Raw genomic sequence first — 20,000 nt, 5'->3', positions numbered from 1 at the left:
TTAAAAGATCCTTATTGTTGTTGCTTTCTAGTGGATAGCCAGACATGTGGAAAGTGGAGCCACACAGTTCTTTGCCTACTCTACTTTTACTACTTTTAAATATCATTTGTTACCGTTTTTATCAGTAATAACTTTGGAGGACAATTGAAAAGTGGTCCTATGGATTTTGTTGGATTTGGGTTGAGAGTCAAGCCAAGGCTTCATTCCCGTACGACAAATGCATACAATTCCAAAGTGGTGGATGGATTTGGATTTTGTTGTATTTGGATTCATAAGGGTCAAGCAGATGTTTGCATTCACTAAAAACACCATAAAACACGCTGAGGTTAACCACCTGTTTGCATCCAGGGTGTCAAACCTTATTCCCCTCCTTTCAAAACAACCACCAGACTTTTGGAAGATTATCAAACAAACGTCTCTCACACTCGCACTGACGTTTCCAGACATTCTTCGATAGCAAAAAAATAAGAAGGAGAGAGCTGGAAAAGCCTCAAGAAGCTAGCGAGGGGAAAGTATGCACCTGATGCACCGAGCGTGAATATTTCTGAGGGTCACGTTGAGTTTTTACTTGACAGCAGCTGTCGAACTAGAGCAAAAAAAACCTTAAAATATGAACTCTTTGCACGTCAAAAGGGGATATTTACTAATCTAATAGATTTCACTGTGATGGCAGCAGCACGAAAGACGCTTATATGAACAGAGACATAAGAAATATGACCTCTTTGGTTATATATGGTTATATATGGCATGTGATGGAGAGCAGAAAGGCTTGACATATCGGTTAAAGTTTAATTTACATGTTTCTCTTATCATTAAGCACTTTCTCTTTCCATTCCCTCCTGTCTTTAAGCAGAAATATGAAGTATACTGCAATTTATACTTCACTCATGCTTTAAATATGAAGAAATAATTAAGATTATGACTGTTATATACATGCAAAAACACCCTTAAATCACTAAATTCGATAAACATCTGAAAGCACTCAAGAGGAGCTTCGTGACGCCTCTCTTGAGGATTAAATATTTTCAGGCTCTCACCTATTCCAGCATTTTTTAAAAAGCTAACACTGACAGATTAACGACAGTCACATTAATGATTATGTACTTTTTTATATTTCACTCAGTATGTCCTCTGGTTGCAGGACCCGTTTTATGAAACTTTAGGGAATGATGCACCCCATCGTTCAACTTCTGGCAGTTTTAAGGCGATCCTAAGAGGAGTGCTGCTCCTGGGTCACATATTTCATCACCGGTTCTGTTTTCTGTACGATCTTTTCCTGTCAGTCCATGTTGCTGTCGAGTTTTTGGCAAATGCTTAGTGCTCAGTATGATGCACCTTCCTCCTTTTTTTTTGCTTAATCTATAGCGCCTTGGCTCCCCTTTTTTCCTTTTTATAAGAACCATACTTTATGAAGTGATTGTCGACTTTTTGGAACGTGGTATGTTTACTTTGTCAGAGGATTTGAGTTTCCTTCTGTTTTATGTTCTGTAAGATTTTCTGCCCATTTATCTGTGACCCAATCCATCCTTCCTTCTGCTTTAAATTAAAGTTCCTCTGGATGTCTCTCACCACTCTTCTATCTTTCTATCTTCTCTCTGTCTCTCTTCATCAACAGGGTTCCCACCAATCCCAATCCCAACGCCGGGTCTCCACCAGTCCTGTCGTCACGTGGTCCGCTCATGGGCCAATCAGAGCTTTGGAGCTCACCTGCACAACATGACCCTGTCCAATGGGAAGCTGCGAGTGCCTCAGGATGGGCGGTACTACCTGTACTCACAGGTGATACTGATATTCTGTACTTTTTGGTTATGATGATGAATTTGCATCAAAAAAGGCCAAAGTGGACCAACTTGTGATTATACTTTTAAGGCTAACTGCTAGATCTATCAAAGCTGATGCAAATTAATTTTTATAATTATATATATTTTGAGAAAAATAGACATCAGCCTTGCAACGATGTTCAGGCAACAGCTTGAAAATATTAAACACGGATCATGTTGATGGGATTTCGGTTGCGATAATGATAAAAGACGACGATAGTTGGGTTTTTGATGACAAAAATTGAGACCAATGCACGCAAGAGAAAATACTAATGATAAAATCTTATGTAGTAAGTAAAATAAGAGAGAAAAGTGAAAGGGAATATTAAAAGTTAGAGTAAATCTAGCTCAAAATAGATTAAAATGGCAAATTAAAAGTAATATAAAAGATTAAGTTTAATAAAAGCTGGACTAAAACTAGGTTAGAAAAGAGATTAAAAGCAAAATAAACAGACAAAATAAGATAAGATCGAACTATAGAATGATAATAGTACAATAATGTAAAAAAAATATCAAAAAGATACAATAAACAGAATAAAAAGACTATGAAACAATTCAAAGCCAGGCTGAACAGGTAGGTTTGAGTTTCCTTTTAATAATGTCCACACTTCCAGCTAGCATTAAGTCAGATAGCAACTAGCAAGTATCAATGGATAGAGAAAAGCATATTTTAAATGGCAAGTCCAGTTTCAAAGCTCTGTCAGAAGACCAAAGTTATCTGTAGTTAATGTAAGCTGAGTTCCCACCAGAGTATATCTAGACTTAAGTACCATTTCCTAGCAAAGCACAAAGCACAAAGCCAATGCTAATGCTAATGCTAATGCAGCTTTGTTGGCCTCGGTGGCTACAGCTTGCAGGCCAGTTGACATTTTGGAGGATACACAACCTGTGTATGTTGACAAAGAGGGTGAAAGTAATTTTCTTTTTTATACTCCATTTCCACTGTTTCCTGCTCACTTCCATGCACTGCTTGCTTGGTTTTGAATTATCTTGTTTTTATCCCATAGCACGAGGGAAAGCTTTTGTGAGTCTTTATTTTTCCCATGTGAGGTTGGACACAATTACATTGTGTGATTTGCTTTTGAAGTGAGGAATCCAGGGAATAATCTTTAATCAGTACTGAAGTAATGGAAACTTTAGCTGGCCAATGTGCCCATCTGTTGCCTGTTGAGCTCGAGTTTGGGATAAACTACAACTTAAATGTGAGCATTTCTGACAATCTTTGTTATTATTTTGTGTTGCTAACTGATTTCCAACAATAATATACACATATGCATAAAGCAAGCATGTCTACTGCACTCCCATGTTGATAAGTAGTAACTCTTGAAAAATGTCTCTTTACGGTAAATTTCCAACAGATGAAAAATGTGCAATTAATTTGTGCTTAGCTATGGAGAGTCGTGTGATATTTTCATCGACTGACAGCGATACTAACTACTTGTTGGACATTTGCAATTTAGCCTAAATGTCAAATAAAGACTAGAAGAGAAACATATGCTCTTAAGATGAGATAGTGATGTAGGTCTAAGAGCCATTGCCATCTCACTTTGGCTGAACTATCCCTAAAAATATTCCCTAAACTGTTTCCATATTGGGGAATGGTCTAATCCAAAGTATGGCAACAACCTTAATGACCGTGAATCCATCAACTACTCTCGACAGTGAATCGATAAATGGCTCAAAAGGGATTTAGATGGTAATGATATTAGGTAGAGAAAAGCCACACACAAATCCTAACTTTGAGGAGTCTATAATTAAGAGATATTTGATATTTCTATTTGATCAGGTTGTTAAAATTGAAGCACCACTTACAGGTATGCCTTAATAGCAAGGGTGGAACAATCCTAATACTTCATTCTAACCTTTTAATATCTCTCTGCTGCCCCCAGGTGTATTTTCGTTACCCGTCCCCAGCAGCCAGTGATGGAGACCAGCGCAGCGTCAGCCACCAACTGGTGCAATGTGTCTACAAGAAAACCTCCTACCCGAGCCCCATACAGGTATAGTACCACTTTCAACTTGATATATTACCCAGATAGCAAAACTCTTTTGGCCCATATCTGGCCCACACCTGACATGTTCATCCGGCCCACATACAGCATGGAATGATGGCACTTTGGCGGTCCGCTCATGTTTGCCAAAAGTGGGCCATAACCAAGCCATCACAATGCCAGATGTCAACCAAAAACACACCAAATAAACCAGTTCGGCCAAGACTGGCCCAAATATGTTTCAACAAAGGTGGGCCAAGTATGTTTCCTTATATGTGGGCCTCTTTAGGCTCACATCCAGATTAGTCATTGCCATACTTGCCATATTTCGGCCAAAGATGGGCCATATTCGTTTTGTGATATTTGGCCCTAATGTCATTTACTACATGGGCCAGTTTAGGTTCACGTCTGTTTTGTCCGGGCCAGAAGAATGCCTACAGTGCCGGATCATTGCCTCAAGTGGCCCACATCCGCATGCTATCTGGGTATGGTCATGTGGAACTGTACAAACTCTTAAATATCTTTCTTACCTTTATGTTTTCTTCTCTCTTGACCGTGCAGCTCCTGAAGGGGGTGGGCACCAAATGCTGGGCTCCAGATGCCGAGTACGCCCTCCACTCCGTCTACCAGGGAGGACTGTTTGAACTTCGGGCCGGCGACGAACTCTTCGTTTCCGTCTCTTCGCCCACAATGGTCAACGCAGACGATTCCTCCAGCTACTTTGGTGCTTTTCGCCTGGACCTTTGAGAGGAAGGGATGAACGAAAAAAAAGGAACTTTAAAAAGGGACGGATGGATGGATGGATAAATGGGTGGGCTGGAGAAATTGAGTCCGGGGGGTGGGGGGGGGGGGGGCCTTTTGATTATCCATTAATTGGAAAAAGAAAAAAAAGTTGTGAGATGCCGGCCTGAATGTTGAATCTTCAAGGTTTTGGTTGGATGGATACACTGAAGGATGGAGGTATTTTGGGGGTTTTGAAGGCTTCGACTTGAGTGAGGGAACACTACAAGAAGATGGTGGTGAAAGGGAAAAGAAAGAGTGGATCTATCTTCCTTTACTCTCTACGAAGCAAAAAAAAAACAAACCCATCGAGATCAAGATATGCAGAGAGAGATGTGCAATCGTGCAAAAATCTATCCTTTTTTTTGTTGATTCTTGAGGGAGGAAATTGTCTTTTGGATGCTAAAAAGAAACAGAAAAACTTTTAAGTTGAGAATCACCCTAAAAAATTAGCCCACCTTGCTGCCTTTTCGCAAAAAAAAAAAAAAAACACACACACACACACATATGAATCTCAGTGTATCCTGAAAGTCTACCTTCTTTTTTTTTTGGGGAAGCAATCGGACCCTCGGATTTGGATTCCAGACCGAAGAATGTACAGACAATAAAAACTCAATCCTCCGCATCGAAGATGTGAGGAAGTGGACTGTGGAGCGGTAGCAGAAGCAAATCAACCGATCGAACCAAAGCAAAAACAAATTGTGGAATATCTCTTCTTTTGTTTTTTTTTATTAGTGTGCCATGAGAGTACTGTACATAAGAATGGCTGAGAATGAGTTTTAAACAATGAGCTGTGGTGATTTTTTAAAAAAGTAATTAATATGTATTTTGCCTGGACTGGACTTTAAAAAGAAAAACCACTTGGATTTTTGCTGAGGACTATTTACACAAACACGACACTAGAGCTGTGGATTTTATGCAAAGACTTTTTTTTTTTTAAAGTGGAGGATAAGGATTGCTTCTCTGTGCTGATTACTGACTGCTAAGAGGCAACACATAGAGAAAGAGAGAGAGAAAAGGAGTCTGCAATGAAAAGCGGAATGAAAACAAGGAGGAGGAAGAGAGAGAAATCTTGTAAATGCCAATAAGACTGAGCCCAGCAGCAGAAGATAAAAGGGAGAGAGACAGAGAGAGAGAGAGGGGCTGAGGGTGGTATGCAGTCCAACCAGCCTGTGTTGATCTCTCTTCTTTCTCTCTTTTGCTTTCCCTTCTCTATCTTTGTTGACCTTTTCCTGTAAAGAATTTTTGTTTTTGTTTTAATCTATCTTGTTTTTCTTGTCTAACCTGTGAAGCTGCATTCAATTTTTATTTTAAGAAAATCGGGTTAAGCAACCAACCAGAAAACAAACAGCATATGTCAACAAGATGACAGAAACGAATCCACATGGGTAACAGCAGTCACAGTGAGCATGGTATGAGATCAAAAAGACAAAAAGGTCCAGGAATTTAGATTAAAGATCTGGGCTAAAGTCGGTTGAAAAGTTCACACAAAGCAGTTGTTTCAGTCTTTTAAAAAAGGACTATACTCCAACTTGTAGGTAGGACCTGCTTCATATTAAAATAACAGCCCTTGAAATGGTCATGAAACACCGCCCCAGTTTTTATCTAGATGCCTAGATATCCTCTGACCTGCAAATCACCTGAAAAGCCTAACTCTAAAAGTCCTAACCCTACCAACCCCTAACCCTACCAACCCAGACCCTACCAACTGTAATCCTACCAACCCAGGCCCTACCAACCCAGACCCTACCAACTGTAACCCTACCAACCCAGACCCTACCAACTGTAACCCTACCAACCCAGACCCTACCAACACTAACCCTACCAACCCAGACCCTACCAACTGTAATCCTACCAACCCAGACCCTACCAACCCAAACCCTACCAACCCAAACCCTACCAACACTAACCCTACCAACCTTACATCTAGCCCTACCAACCCAGACCCTACCAACCCAGACCCTACCAACACTAACCCTACCAATCTTACACCTAACCCTACCAACCCAGACACTACCAACCCAGACCCTACCAACACTAATCCTACCAACCGTAACCCTACCAACCCAAACCCTACCAACCCTACCAACCCTAACCCTACCAACACTAGCCCTACCAACCCAAACCCTACCAACTTTACACCTAGCCCTATCAACCCAGGCCCTACCAACTTTACACCTAGCCCTATCAACCCAGGCCCTACCAACTTTACACCTAGCCCTATCAACCCAGACCCTACCAACGCAGGCCCTACCAACCTTACACCTAGCCCTACCAACCCAGACCCCACCAACCCTAACTCTACCAACTCTAACCCTACCAACCCTCACCCTACCAACACTAATCCTACCAACCCAGACCCTACCAAAACTAACCCTACCAACCCAAACCCTACCAACCTTACATCTAACCCTACCAACCCAGACCCTACCAACTCTAACCCTACCAACCCAGACCCTACCAACACTAGCCCTACCAACCCAGACCCTACCAACCCAGACCCTACCAACTCTAACCCTACCAACCCAGACCCTACCAACACTAGCCCTACCAACCCAGACCCTACCAACCCAGACCCTACCAACTCTAACCCTACCAACCCTAGCACCAAACCCTACCAAGCCAGACCCTACCAACTCTAACCCTACCAACCTTACACCTAACCCTACCAACCCAGACCCTACCAACTCAGACCCTACCAACCCTAGCACCAAACCCTAAATTGCCCAATGGTTAGCTGACCACATAAGTTACTAAAAAAAAGAAAACAAAGCTGATTGAAAACTTCAGAAACAAGAGATACATACAAAACCATACCATACGGTCACCTGGAAACACTGAAAACACACAGAAAACACACACACATGCAAACATTTTAAGCAATTCTGATTCTATATATATGGCAGCTGGAATTAGACCCCCATATGCTGCAAATTTAGAGCGTAGCCCCTTCTCAAAAGCTTGTGGGTACAGAAAAAAGGTGAATTTTACAGAAACACACAGAGCAGATGTAGTAACAAAACACAGAGAAGAACATAAAGCAGGATTTTGGAAGAGGCGAGAGAGAGAGAGAGAGAGAGAGAGAGGATATTCGTAGACATAAACCATGCTCCTGCTAGCACTGACTCAACCCCCAACACGCACAATATGTATGTGTGTGCAGCAGATAAACACACACACACACACACACACACGCACACACACGCACACACACCACATCCAGGTTAAGTCTGTACTCTGCAGACACACACATCATCCGGTGTCACATTCAGTGTAAAGACTCACACACACTCTGACACACACCCTCATTTATCCACGCTGTCTAGCCTCCCCCGTGCCATCTGGTAGTTGTCAGTGATCGGTCAGCGGCGTACAGGGAGTGAGCGTGTACCTCTTTTCATATATATATATATATGTATGTATATGTATGTGTGTGTGTGTGTGTGTGTGTGTGTCCAGTTTTACTACATGTGTTTGTTCAAATGGGCTTGGTTCACATGGATGATTCTGGGAAAACAAGGTCACGCAAATGTACACATATCTTGCTTTTGTTTCTGGGTGCAATGTTCACTTTGTTTTCACCTGAGAGAAAATGGACTTACATACTTAACCACTCACAGTCAGTTTAACCCTTACATACTGTTCAGGGTCCAATTTGACCTATTTTTTTTTTTTTTTTACATTTGAGATTTCTTTTAGCTGGACTTTTCCTAATGTGACCGAAAATGTGCAAAAATGGAAATAAAATCTTCTAAAATCAGCATTAAAAGATGTTTATTGTATTCGTCATGTTCTCCAGGACCGGAAAATACTGATTGTGAATGTCTCTTTTTTCCCATGTTTAGATGAGTCAAACTTTAATTAATAACTGATGGAGGAATTTTTGAATGTGAATTGTTGTAGAGACAGATTATGAACAGTATGTGAGGGTTAAGACATCCAGGCTAAGGCCATCCCTCTGGCACTATGGTTCATATATACCCGTGTATATACTCTGGAAGGTTATACTTTAAGTATGTTTGAGAAGCTATGAAAACACAACAACACATCCCGTTTATTTTTCTGCGGAAAGCACAAAATTGAGGGTAAATTTCATTGTGTTTGATTGCTGTTTTAACCTTCTTTTTCTTTTTTCTTTTTTCGCCACCTAATCATGTTTCTGTCTGGCTTTCTCTCAGCTCTCAGGCGCTCCATCACAATTCACACAATATACCAAACCTACTCCCTCTTCTGTGAACTTGAACCTAAATCTGTTTATTATCCAGGGGGTTAAATTCAATAATCATACAGTCTTTTCTTTCTTACACTCCAACCTAAACAAACAGCTCACTGAAACAGAAACAGGTCCAGCGATGCAACATACACGCACTGATAGTAAGACAGTAAGAATCCCTGGACCAGCTGGGAAAACTTTTGCATTGAATGTGTATGAGCTGTGTTTGTACTGGAGAAGTTGCTGTAGCTGTGAACATGTGTTGCACGCAGTGTTGCTGAGAAAATAAACAAATATTTGAACTTTTCCCCCCCCTTGTGTATGTGAAGATCTAGTGTTGGCGGACAAAGAGAACAACCTTCAAGTGTTGACACCAGTCTCTGTGAAAAATGAAGTCCAAATTAAACAAAAATTGGTTGAAAAATTAGCAATTGTTTATGTATTTCGACAACGTTATGACATAGAAACATCAGTTATATACAGACTAGATCCATGGTTCCCATCCCATGAATGGGAAAGGAAAGAGGAACACATTTCTGTTCATTTTTGGGGCATTTTTGTCTCAAACTTGTCTCAACAGGTTCCCAGTAGACTTTATGCTTAATTTTAAGATGCAACAAGCCAAAAAAGGTTCAGAACTTCAGCTCTAGACCTCCTAAAAATGTTTCGTACATGTGTTGATATCGGTCTCCTAGTAAGCATGGGTTTGGTCATTTAAAGAAAAGGTCAAAAGATGTCCAAATTAAGTTTCTAAGTCCAAATTAAACAAACATTGGTTGAAAAATTAGCAATTGTTTATGTATTTCGGCAACGTTATGACATAGAAACATCAGTTATATACAGACTAGATCCATGGTTCCCAGCCCATCAATGGGAAACAGAAGAAGAAGTGTTAATTTTGGGGGATTTTTCTCTAATCTTTGATTTTTGTGAGAAACATTTGAGACATTCTGAGGTGAAATTCATTACTTGATTGATTTAGGTTTGGTACAGCCATTGGAAACTTGTCTCAACAGGTTCCCAGTAGACGTTATGCTTCATTTTAAGATGCAATAAGCCAAAAAAAAAGGTTCACAACTTCTGCTCTAGACCTCCTAAAAATGTGTCGTACATGTGTTGATATCGGTCTCCTAGTAAGCATGGGTTTGGTCATTTAAAAAAAAGGTCCAAAGATGTCCAAATTAAGTTTCTAAGTCCAAATTAAACAAACATTGGTTGAAAAATGAGCAATTGTTTATGTATTTCGGCAACATTATGACCTACAAACATCAGTTATATACAGACTACATCCATGGTTCCCAACCCATGAATGGGAAAGGAAAGAAGAACACATTTCTGTTCATTTTGGGGCATTTTTCTCTAATCTTTGATTTTCGTGAGAAACATTTGAGACATTTTGAGGTCAAATTCATTACTTGATTGATTTAGGTTGATACACCCATTGGAAACTTGTCTCAACAGGTTCCCAGCAGACTTTATGCTTCATTTTAAGATGCAATAAGCCAAGAAAGATTCAGAACTTCTGCTCTAGACCTCCAACAAATGTGTCCTTTTCAATTAAATGTAGCGTCACTTAACTTTAACCTAGATCTAAAGGCATCTTCTGGCTTCCAAATCCCCAAATCAATGCTCACCACCAACCCTAACCCTACCAACCTTACACCTAACCCTACCAACCCTACCAACCCTAATCCTACCAATCCTAGCACCAAACCCTAAATTTAACCGAGTCATCCAATGGTCATTTAAAGAAAAGGTCAAAAGATTTATAAATTAAGTTTCTAAATCCAAATTAAATAAAAAATGGTTGAAAAATGAGCAATTGTTCATGTATTTCGACAAGATTATGACCTAGAAACATCAGCTAGATCCATGGTTCCCAACCCATGAATGGGAAACGAAAGAAGAACAAATTTCTGTCAATTTTTGGGGCATTTTTCTCTAATCTTTGATTTTTGTGAGAAACATTTGAGGTCAAATTCATTACTTGATTGATTTAGGTTCATACAGCCATTGGAAACTTGTCTCAACAGGTTCCCAGTAGACTTTATGCTTAATTTTAAGATGCAACAAGCCAAAAAAGGTTCAGAACTTCGGCTCTAGACCTCCTAAAAATGTGTCGTACATGTGTTGATATCAGTCTCCTAGTAAGCATGGGTTTGGTCATTTAAAGAAAAGGTCAAAAGATGTCCAAATTAAGTTTCTAAGTCCAAATTAAACAAACATTGGTTGAAAAATGAGCAATTGTTCATGTATTTCGACAAGATTATGACCTAGAAACATCAGCTAGATCCATGGTTCCCAACCCATGAATGGGAAACGAAAGAAGAACACATTTCTGTTCATTTTTGGGGCATTTTTCTCTAATCTTTGATGTTTGTGAGAAGAATTTGAGACATTCTGAGGTCAAATTCATTACTTGATTGATTTAGGTTTGGTACAGCCATTGGAAACTTGTCTCAACAGGTTCCCAGTAGACTTTATGCTTAATTTTAAGATGCTATAAGGCAAAAAATGTTAAGAACTTCAGCTCTAGACCTCCTAAAAATGTGTCGTACATGTGTTGATATCGGTCTCCTAGTAAGCATGGGTTTGGTCATTTAAAGAAAAGGTCAAAAGATGTCCAAATTAAGTTTCTAAGTCCAAATTAAACAAACATTGGTTGAAAAATTAGCAATTGTTTATGTATTTCGGCAACATTATGACATAGAAACATCAGCTAGATCCATGGTTCCCAGCCCATGAATGGGAAAGGAAAGAGGAACAAACTTGTGTTCATTTTTGGGGCATTTTTCTCTAATCTTTGATTTTTGTGAGAAACATTTGAGACATTTTGAGGTCAAATTCATTACTTGATTGATTTAGGTTGATACAGCCATTGGAAACTTGTTTCAGCAGGTTCCCAGTAGACTTTATGCTTCATTTTAAGAGGCTATAAAGGCAAAAAATGTTAAGAACTTCAGCTCCAGACCTCCTAAAAATGTGTCCTTTTCAATTAAATGTAGCGTCACTTTACTTTAACCTAGACCTTCATGGAGTCATTTTGATTCATGGTTCCCAACACATAAATGGGAAAGGAAAAGAATAACAAATTTGTGTTCATTTGGGGGGATTTTTCTCTAATTTCTGATGTTCTTGAGGAACATTTTTGATCAATCTGAGTTGTGTTCAGGCGGGGAGTTCCTGTCCTCTGAAATGAGGCCAACGCGGAAGTAACTTAGAACTGCATTCTATCAAAAGGCCACCAGGGGGCGACCGTCTCTATACAAGTCAATGGAGAATTCACCAACTTCTCACTTGATTTCTAACCTTAGTAAACGTTTTCAAAATGTGTTTATGGTCTCAATCGCTAGTTTAAAGCCTTCTTCAATGCAGTATGATGTTCATTTGGGACATTTTGGCCTCCCTGATTTTATATGTGACGATAAAGCAGGGTATGCATTAGGGCGGGGCTACGTCCTGATTGACAGGTTGATTGACCAATGTCCTCGAGATCCAGCCCTCGCAACCATAGCAACCTCCCCGCTCCGCCCATGACCCCGCCTCATGCCCATATAAGTGGAATCCGTGTTTTTATTTTTCCCAGCATTGCACCTGAAATTTTCAAGATGGCGCTGCCTAGATTGGAAACTATTGGCTTCCGAGCAGCAGTCCACAAACCACTGGGTGACGTCACCGATGTTACGTCCATTTCTTTTATACAGTCTATGGGTTTTAGCTGAAATCTGCTCCGAAAATTGCGGCGTGAACAACGTTAGCATCGAAGGCTACGTAACAGACAGCCATTTGTAGGGATGTGCAATATAATATCATCCCGAGGAGGAAGTACAGCTTTGCAAATTAAGTGTTCAGAGAAGCTAAAGCGCTGATTTTTGATTTGAAGTTGACGCCTCTTGTTTTGACCATCTTCTAAATAGACACCCAACGTCATAAGAGTATCAAAATAACAAAAAAAGCACGTAAAGCCCCTTTAAATCAGTTAATGTGTTTATCTGACTTCCTGCACCCGAATCAGAAACAAGTGAACAAGTGAACCATTCAATACAAGTAATTTATATCTCCTTTTTTTTTTTTTTTTTTTTAAACATTTCATTGGAAATAAATAAATGCTTTACGCGGCGTACATCCCGGTCCAAGAATATTTATAGTTTACTGGAGCACCAAATAACACAAAGGAGTATTATTTCACTGCTTAAAGACACACAATCAACAGAAGACATACATTCCTCGAGCGGTAACAAATGGGTTTTAAGAGAAGGAAAAAAGATGCTGATGAACAATATCGAGATTCATAGACTGTGTGTGTGTGTGTGTGAGTGTGTGTGTGTGTGTGTGTGTGTGTGTGTGTGTGTGTGTGTGTGTGTGTGTGTGTGTGTGTGTGTGTTTTCTTTTTTTAGACAGCGAAATGGAAAATGTACAAACATCTGGAAAAATGTTATCCAGGCTATAAAATAATGGCTGTATTGCTTTCAGTGTGGAGGGGGTCTCTCTCTCTCTCTCTCTCTCTCTCTCTCTCTCTCTCTCTCTCTCTCTCTCTCTCTCTCTCTCTCTCTCTCTCTCTCTCTCTCTCTCTCTCTCTCTCTCCTCTCTCTCTCTCTCTCTCTCTCTCTGTCTATGTCTCTCTCTCTCACCCTCTCTCTCTCTATGTCTATGTCTCTCTCTCACCCTCTCTCTCTCTATGTCTATGTCTCTCTCTCTCACCCTCTCACCCTCTCTCTCTCTATGTCTCTCTCACCCTCTCACCCTCTCTCTATGTCTATGTCTATGTCTATGTCTATGTCTATGTCTATGTCTCTCTCTCTCTCTCTCTCTCTCTCTCTCTCTCTCTCTCTCTCTCTCTCTCTCTCTCTCTCTCTCTCTCTCTCTCTCTCTCTCTCTCTCTCTCTCTCTCTCTCTCTCTCTCTCTCTCTCTCTCTCTCTCTCTCTCTCTCTCTCTCTCTCTCTCTCCTCTCCCTCTCTCCCTCTCCTCACCCTCTCTATGTCTATGTCTCTCTCTCTATGTCTATGTCTCTCTCTCTCTCTCTCTCTATGTCTATGTCTATGTCTCTCTCTCTCTCTCTCTCTGAGATTCGGGGTCACGAAGGTCAAAATCACAACTCTAGCGTCAGTGAGGAAATAAATTAGTTAGTTAGAAAGTTGCTGGTTCAAATCTCTCAGACAAGCTACGAAAAAAAGTTGGCGGAGAAAGTGAAATTAAAAAGTACACAATGTGCCTTTTTCTTTTTTTTCTTTTCTTTTTTTTTTAAAGGAAGACACTCATGATCTATTTACACAAGTGTTGTAAAGTAGGAAACTGTGGTGCTTGGCGTGCATGTGTGATAAATATCCTCCTCATTGTGATTCTTTTTTTTTTTGAGTTATTACATTTCTGTTTAAGCAAGATCACCAGAAAAAGTTCCAGCGTCTTTCCTCCCCTTCCTTTCCTTCCGTCTGTACTTCCTCCCTCCCTATTTCTTCCTTCCTTCTTTCCTTCCCTCCTTTCTTTCCTTCTTCCTTCTTTCCTGTCCTCCCTTCCTTCCTCCCTCCTTTCCTTCCTTCCCTCCTTTCCTTCCTTATTCCTTCCTCCCTTCCTTCTTTCTTCCTCTCTTTCTTTCCTGTCCTTCTTCTACCTTCCTTCTTCCATCTTTCCTTTCCTTTCCTCCTCCTTTCCTTCCTTCTTCCTTCCTCCCTTCCTCCCTCCTTTCCTTCCTTATTCCTTCCTCCCCTCCTTCTTTCCTCTCTCCCTCCTTCTCTCTTTCTGTCGTCTGTCCTCCTTTCCTATCTTCCTTTCCTTCCTTCCTTCCTTCTTTCCTCCCCTCCCTTCCTTCTTTCCTCCCTCCCTCCTTCTCTCTTTCTTTCCTCTGTCCTTCTTTCCTCCTTTCCTTCCTTCCTCCCTCCTTTCCCTCCTTCCTCCCTCCTTTCCTTCCTTCCTCCCTCCTTTCCTTCCTTCCTCCCTCCTTTCCTTCCTTATTCCTTCCTCCCCTCCTCCCTCCTTTCCTTCCTTATTCCTTCCTCCCCTCCTTCTTTCCTTTCTCCCTCCTTCTCTCTTTCTGTCCTCTGTCCTCCTTTCCTATCTTCCTTCCTTCTTTCCTTTCTTTCCTTCTTTCCTTTCCTCCCTTTTCTTTTTAAAGGAAGACACTCATGATCTATTTACACAAGTGTTGTAAAGTAGGAAACTGTGGTGCTTGGCGTGCATGTGTGATAAATATCCTCCTCATTGCATTTCTGTTTAAGCAATTTGCCTGTTCTCACTTGTTTCTTTGGGGGGTATTTTATAGTTATGGCCTCAAGTCAAGGAGATAATTAGAGTTACTTGTTTTGTAATATTTATTTTTGAATCTTTTAGAGGACTCGAGAGGTCTGGATTGCATTTACCCCTCTCTTCAAGTTGTCTCATTTGATGAGTTTGCCAAGCATTATTACGCTGCTATACAAACATGTTTTTTCATTGTGCTCGATGCTCAGCGACACAAACAGGAACACATACTGCAGTCAGTCGGAGGAGGAACGACGTCGGTGATCTGGACCCGATCAAAGCGATATGTTGAGCTGGTTTCGATGCCAGTGACGTGATGTCATCGGTGTGTGTGCTCTGAGAAGAACAGTTGGGGGGCGACTTTTTCAATTTGCTAGTCACTTTTTATAAACTATAAATTTGAAGAGACAGAGAGAGAGAGAGAGAGAGAGAGAGGAGAGAGAGAGAGAGAGAGAGAGAGAGAGAGAGAGAGACAGACAGAGAGAGAGAGACAGAGAGAGACAGAAAGAGAAAGAGAGAGACAGAGGGAGAGAGAGAGACAGAAAGAGAAAGAGACAGAGACAGACACACAGAGAGAGAGAGAGAGAGAGAGAGAGAGAGGGGGGGGAGAGAGAGAGAGACACAGAGAGAGAGAGAGAGAGAGAGAGAGAGAGAGAGAGAGAGAGAGAGAGACACAGAGAGAGAGAGAGAGAGAGAGAGAGAGAGAAGAGAGAGAGAGAGAGAGAAGAGAGAGAGAGAGAGAGAGAGAGAGAGAGAGAGAGAGAGAGAGAGAGAGAGAGAGAGAGAGAGAGAGAGAGAGAGAGAGCAAACTTCCAAAAAGCAATTTATTTTTCATAGGCTGCAGATGTTTCGTCTGAAGAAGCAGAAATCATGTCGTTTAGTTCAGTTTCACTGCGGAGGAGACACTGAGAGGAATAAAAACAGCAGGAACTGTCACTGAGATATAAAATGAATAGAGTAGTGTAGTAGTGAGAGCTCTTTTCATCCATTCATGAAAACAGACAAATAGTTTAAAGTGTCTTTGCCTTGTCTTACTCACAAGGCTCCTTAACTCTTACAAACATGTTCAGGGTCTAATTTAACCCTCCTGTTGTCCTCAGGTCAAGGAAGGAAGGAAGGAAGGAAGGAAGGAATGAAGGAAGGAAAGGAGGAAGGAGGAAGAGAGGAAGGAAGGAAGGAAGGAAGGAAGGAAGGAAAGGAGGAAGGAAGGAAGGAAGGAAGGAAAGGAGTAAGGAAGAAAAGAGGCAGGAATTTAGGAGAGAAGGAAGGAAAGAAGGAAGGAAGGAAGGAGTAAGGAGGGAGGAAGGAAGGAAGGAGTAAGGACAAAAAGAGGAAGGAATTTAGGAGAGAAGGAAGGGAGGATGGAAGGAGGAGGGAGAAGAGAGGAAGGAAGGAAGGAAGGAAGGAAGGAAGGAAAGGAGTACGGAAGAAAAGAGGCAGGAATTTAGGAGAGAAGGAAGGAAAGAAGGAAGGAAGGAAGGGAGTAAGGAGGGAGGAAGGAAGGAAGGAAGGAAGGAAGGAAGGAAGGAGTAAGGAGGGAGGAAGGAAGAAGGAGTAAGGACAAAAGAGGAAGGAATTTAGGAGAGAAGGAAGGGAGGATGGAAGGAGGAGGGAGCAAAGAAGGAAGGAAGGAAAGAAGGAACAGTCAAAAGAGAGACAGGGTCAATTTGACCCGGGAGGACAACAGGAAGTTTAACCCTTGTCTCGTCCTCCCGGGTCAAATTGACCCTGTCTTATTCTTCTTTCCTCCCTTCCTTCCTTCCATCTGTACTTCCTCCATCCCCCTTTCTTCCCTCCTTCCTCCCTCCTTTCCTTCTTTATTCCTTCCTCCTTCCCTCATCTTTCCTCCCTCTCCCTCCTTCTCTCTTTCTTTCCTCTGTCCTTCTTTCCTACCTTCCTTCTTTCCTTTCCTCCCTTCCTTCCTCCCTTCCTTCCTTCTCTTTCCCTTCCTCCCTTCCTCCTTTCCTTCCTTCTTCCTCCCTCCCTCCTTTCCTTCCTTCTTCCTTCCTCCCTTCATCCCTCTCTATTAGATTGAACTCAATGTAGGTGTCAGTCCGTCAGAGCACAAAAGCAACATATTCTCTGCTACAGCTTCATTTTCCCAGCGTCGTAACCTTGGCTTGGTTCTTTTGTAATTTTCCAGCGTCTGACCCCCCCGCCCCCCCCACACCCCCCCACCACCCCCCACCTCCTCCACTGAAACTGAAACAGTGATATTCTCCTTTTTGGAAATATGATTTGATTATGTTGAGCAAGCCACATTATTTTTTTCAAAATATAACACAGCATGAGTCTTGGAGTGCAGAGGGTTAGATCTCAAAGTGCTTCTCCTCCAATCCATAACTACCTCAAGTATCTTTCTCCTGGTCTTTTAACCCTCCTGTTGCCCTTGAGTCAAGGAAGGAAGGGAGGGAGAGAAGGAAGAAGGAAGGAAAGGAGGGGAGGAAGGAGGGAGGGACGGAGGAAGGAGAGGAAGTAGGGAGGGAGGGAGGGAGGGAGGGAGGAAAGAAGGAAGGAAAGGAGGGAGGAAAGGAAGGGAGGATGGAAAGGAGGGAGGAAAGAAGGAAGGAGGGAGGAAAGAAAGAAGGAAGAAGGAAGGAGGGAGGAAAGAAAGAGAGGAGGTACGGAAGGAAAGGAAGAAGGAAGGAAGGAAAGGAGGGAGGAAGGAGAGAAGGAAGAAGGAAGGAAAGGAGGGAGGAAAGAAGGAATGAGGGAGGAAGGTGAGAAGGAAGAAGGAAGGAAAGGAGGGAGGAAAAAGAGAGAAGGAGGTAAAGAAGGAAAGGAGGAAGGGAGGAAGGAAAGGAGGAAGGAAAGAAAGAGAGAAGGAGGTAAGGAAGGGAAAGGAGGAAGGAAGGAAGGAAGGAAGGAACGGAGGAAAGAAGGAACAGAAGGGTTAATGGAGAGCAGTCCATATAACTACTCAAGTATCTTTCTCTTGGTCTTTTTAATGGAGAGCGAATGATGGACAATGTGTCCGACGTGTGGTCTGGCTGTTTCTAACTTGTACTGCTGCGGACTATAAAAGAAAAAAAGAAATTGATCTGGAGTTCAAGAGGTAATTTTATCCCAGACCACTTTGCGTGCATTTTTTTGTGTGCCGAGCCGAGCCGAGCTGAGCCGCATACGAAGACAAACACAGCGTCCATAATTACAGAGAATAAGAGTATTTTCCTCCCTCCTCCCTCCTTCCTTCCTTCTTCCTTCCTTCCTTCCCTCCTATCCTCCTTATTCCTTCCTCCCCTTTCTTCTTTCCTCCCTCCCTCCTTCTCTCTTTCTTTTCCTCCCTTCCTCCCTTTCTTCTTTCCTCCCTCCTTTCTTCTTTCCTCCCTCCCTCCTTCTCTCTTCCTTTCCTCTGTCCTTCTTTCTTACCTTCCTTCCTTCCTTATCCCTTCCTCCCTCCCTTTCTTCTTACCTCCCTCCCTCCTTCTCTCTTTCTTTTCCTCCCTTCTTCCTTCCCCTCCATCCTTTCCTTCCTGCTTTCTTCCGCCCTCCTTTCCTTTCCTCCCTTCCTCCCTCCTTTCTTTCCTTCTTTCCTTTCCTCCCTTCCTGATCTGGAGTTCAAGAGGTAATTTTATCCCAAACCACTTTGCGTGCATGTTTTTGAGTGCCGAGCCGAGCCGAGCCGCATACGAAGACAAACACAGCGTCCATAATTACAGAGAATAAGAGTATTTTACGTAACTTAGAAACGCGGGTGTTATTCAATTATAGCGACTGCCAAGTTACACAGAGTTGTGATGTGAGGAACATAATGGATGATGTTTAGCCTCGTGCTGGACTCACAGCAGACCACTAAGTGTTAGTTTCAAATGTCACATGATCGCTCTGAGACATCGGCACATCGGCACAGAGTCGATCGGACTTTATTTTAAATGCATATTTCACTGTAGTTGTTCCTCCTTGAAGATATGCACGTTTAAAAAGCAGCACTCACATTAACCGTCCTCCCGTTATCCTCGAGTCAAGAAAGGAAGGGCGGAAGAAGGAAGAAAAGGAGGAAGGAGGATGGAAGGGAAAAATTGACCCCGTCTGTTTTGAGTGTTCCTTCTCCTTCCTCCTTCCCTTCCTTCCTTCCTCCTTCCCTTCCTTCCTCCTTCCTTCCTTCCTTCCTCCCTTCCTTCCTTCCTTGACTCGAGGACAACAGAAGGGTTAAAGAAAGTCTAATTGATCACATTGCACAATCGCAGCCTCCCCGCTCCGCTGTTGGTCCCGCCCATACGTCTGTCCATGGCTCTGCCTCATGCCCATATTAAGTAGAATCCGTGTTTTTATTTTTTCCCAGCATGCACCTGAAATTTTCAACATGGCGCTGCCTAGATTCGATACTATTGGCTTCCGAGCAGCAGTCCACAAACCAATGGGTGACGTCACGGATGTTACGTCCATTTCTTTTATACAGTTTATGGTCCTACTCTGCAGTGGAGACACGGCCACTGAGAGGGCCGAGTGAGAGGACGGTTACCCCCCCCTCCTTTTACCAGGAACTCCTGCAGTGGTTAGCCCTCTACAGCAGCACATTGGATTTATATTAAAAAGCAACAAGTTTTCCAAATTGAACCACATGTTGTTTGAGCATTGGACTCCAGAATGACACATGTTGGGTTTTCTGACCCCTCCTGACTGAGCTTAATGCCTCCATCCACCCCAAAATAGTAGGGTCCTTTCTGTCTGAGAACACTTCCCCATCTGGGAAAGACGGTCTAAAGACTCGAGGCACGTCATCTGAACTGCATCAGAGCTCTGGGTCGTAATTACCCCGACTGCTAGAATAGCGTTAGTCAGTGAAGCGTATCTATGTGCCGTCTTCCTGAGGATGACGTTATAAATCATTGAGTGGTTCATCTTGTGGTGACGGTGTCATTAAAGCAGCGACTGAGGTTAAAGTGCTGAGTCTCAGCTTTGATTTCACTGTGTTTCCTCCTTTCCTTTCTCCCTCCCTTCCTTCCTTTCCTCCCTCCTTG

At 42.1% G+C, this 20,000-nt stretch overlaps 2 protein-coding genes across 2 annotated transcripts in view; one reads left to right on the top strand and one right to left on the bottom strand.

Annotated features, from left to right (window-relative positions):
- tnfsf10l (TNF superfamily member 10, like) overlaps positions 1–4,558 on the top strand; it is a 34,743-nt gene extending 30,185 nt beyond the window's left edge. Inside the window, exons 4-6 of the mRNA XM_053343167.1 lie at positions 1,616–1,779; positions 3,710–3,820; positions 4,373–4,558. Of these exons, the coding sequence (XP_053199142.1) occupies positions 1,616–1,779; positions 3,710–3,820; positions 4,373–4,558 (461 nt within the window). The remainder of the gene's footprint in view (positions 1–1,615; positions 1,780–3,709; positions 3,821–4,372) is intronic.
- An 11,305-nt stretch (positions 4,559–15,863) lies between these two features.
- The window catches only part of shroom4 (shroom family member 4), a 100,339-nt gene continuing 96,202 nt past the window's right edge, over positions 15,864–20,000 (bottom strand). The window contains 1 exon segment of the mRNA XM_053343166.1: positions 15,864–15,944. Within this exon segment, the coding sequence (XP_053199141.1) occupies positions 15,864–15,944 (81 nt within the window).

This window comes from Scomber japonicus, chromosome 22 (genome assembly GCF_027409825.1).
Source record: "Scomber japonicus isolate fScoJap1 chromosome 22, fScoJap1.pri, whole genome shotgun sequence".
Taxonomy (NCBI): Eukaryota; Metazoa; Chordata; class Actinopteri; order Scombriformes; family Scombridae; genus Scomber; species Scomber japonicus.
The sequence above is the reverse complement of the archived record's forward strand: the minus strand, read 5'-3'. Positions and strand labels throughout refer to the sequence as shown.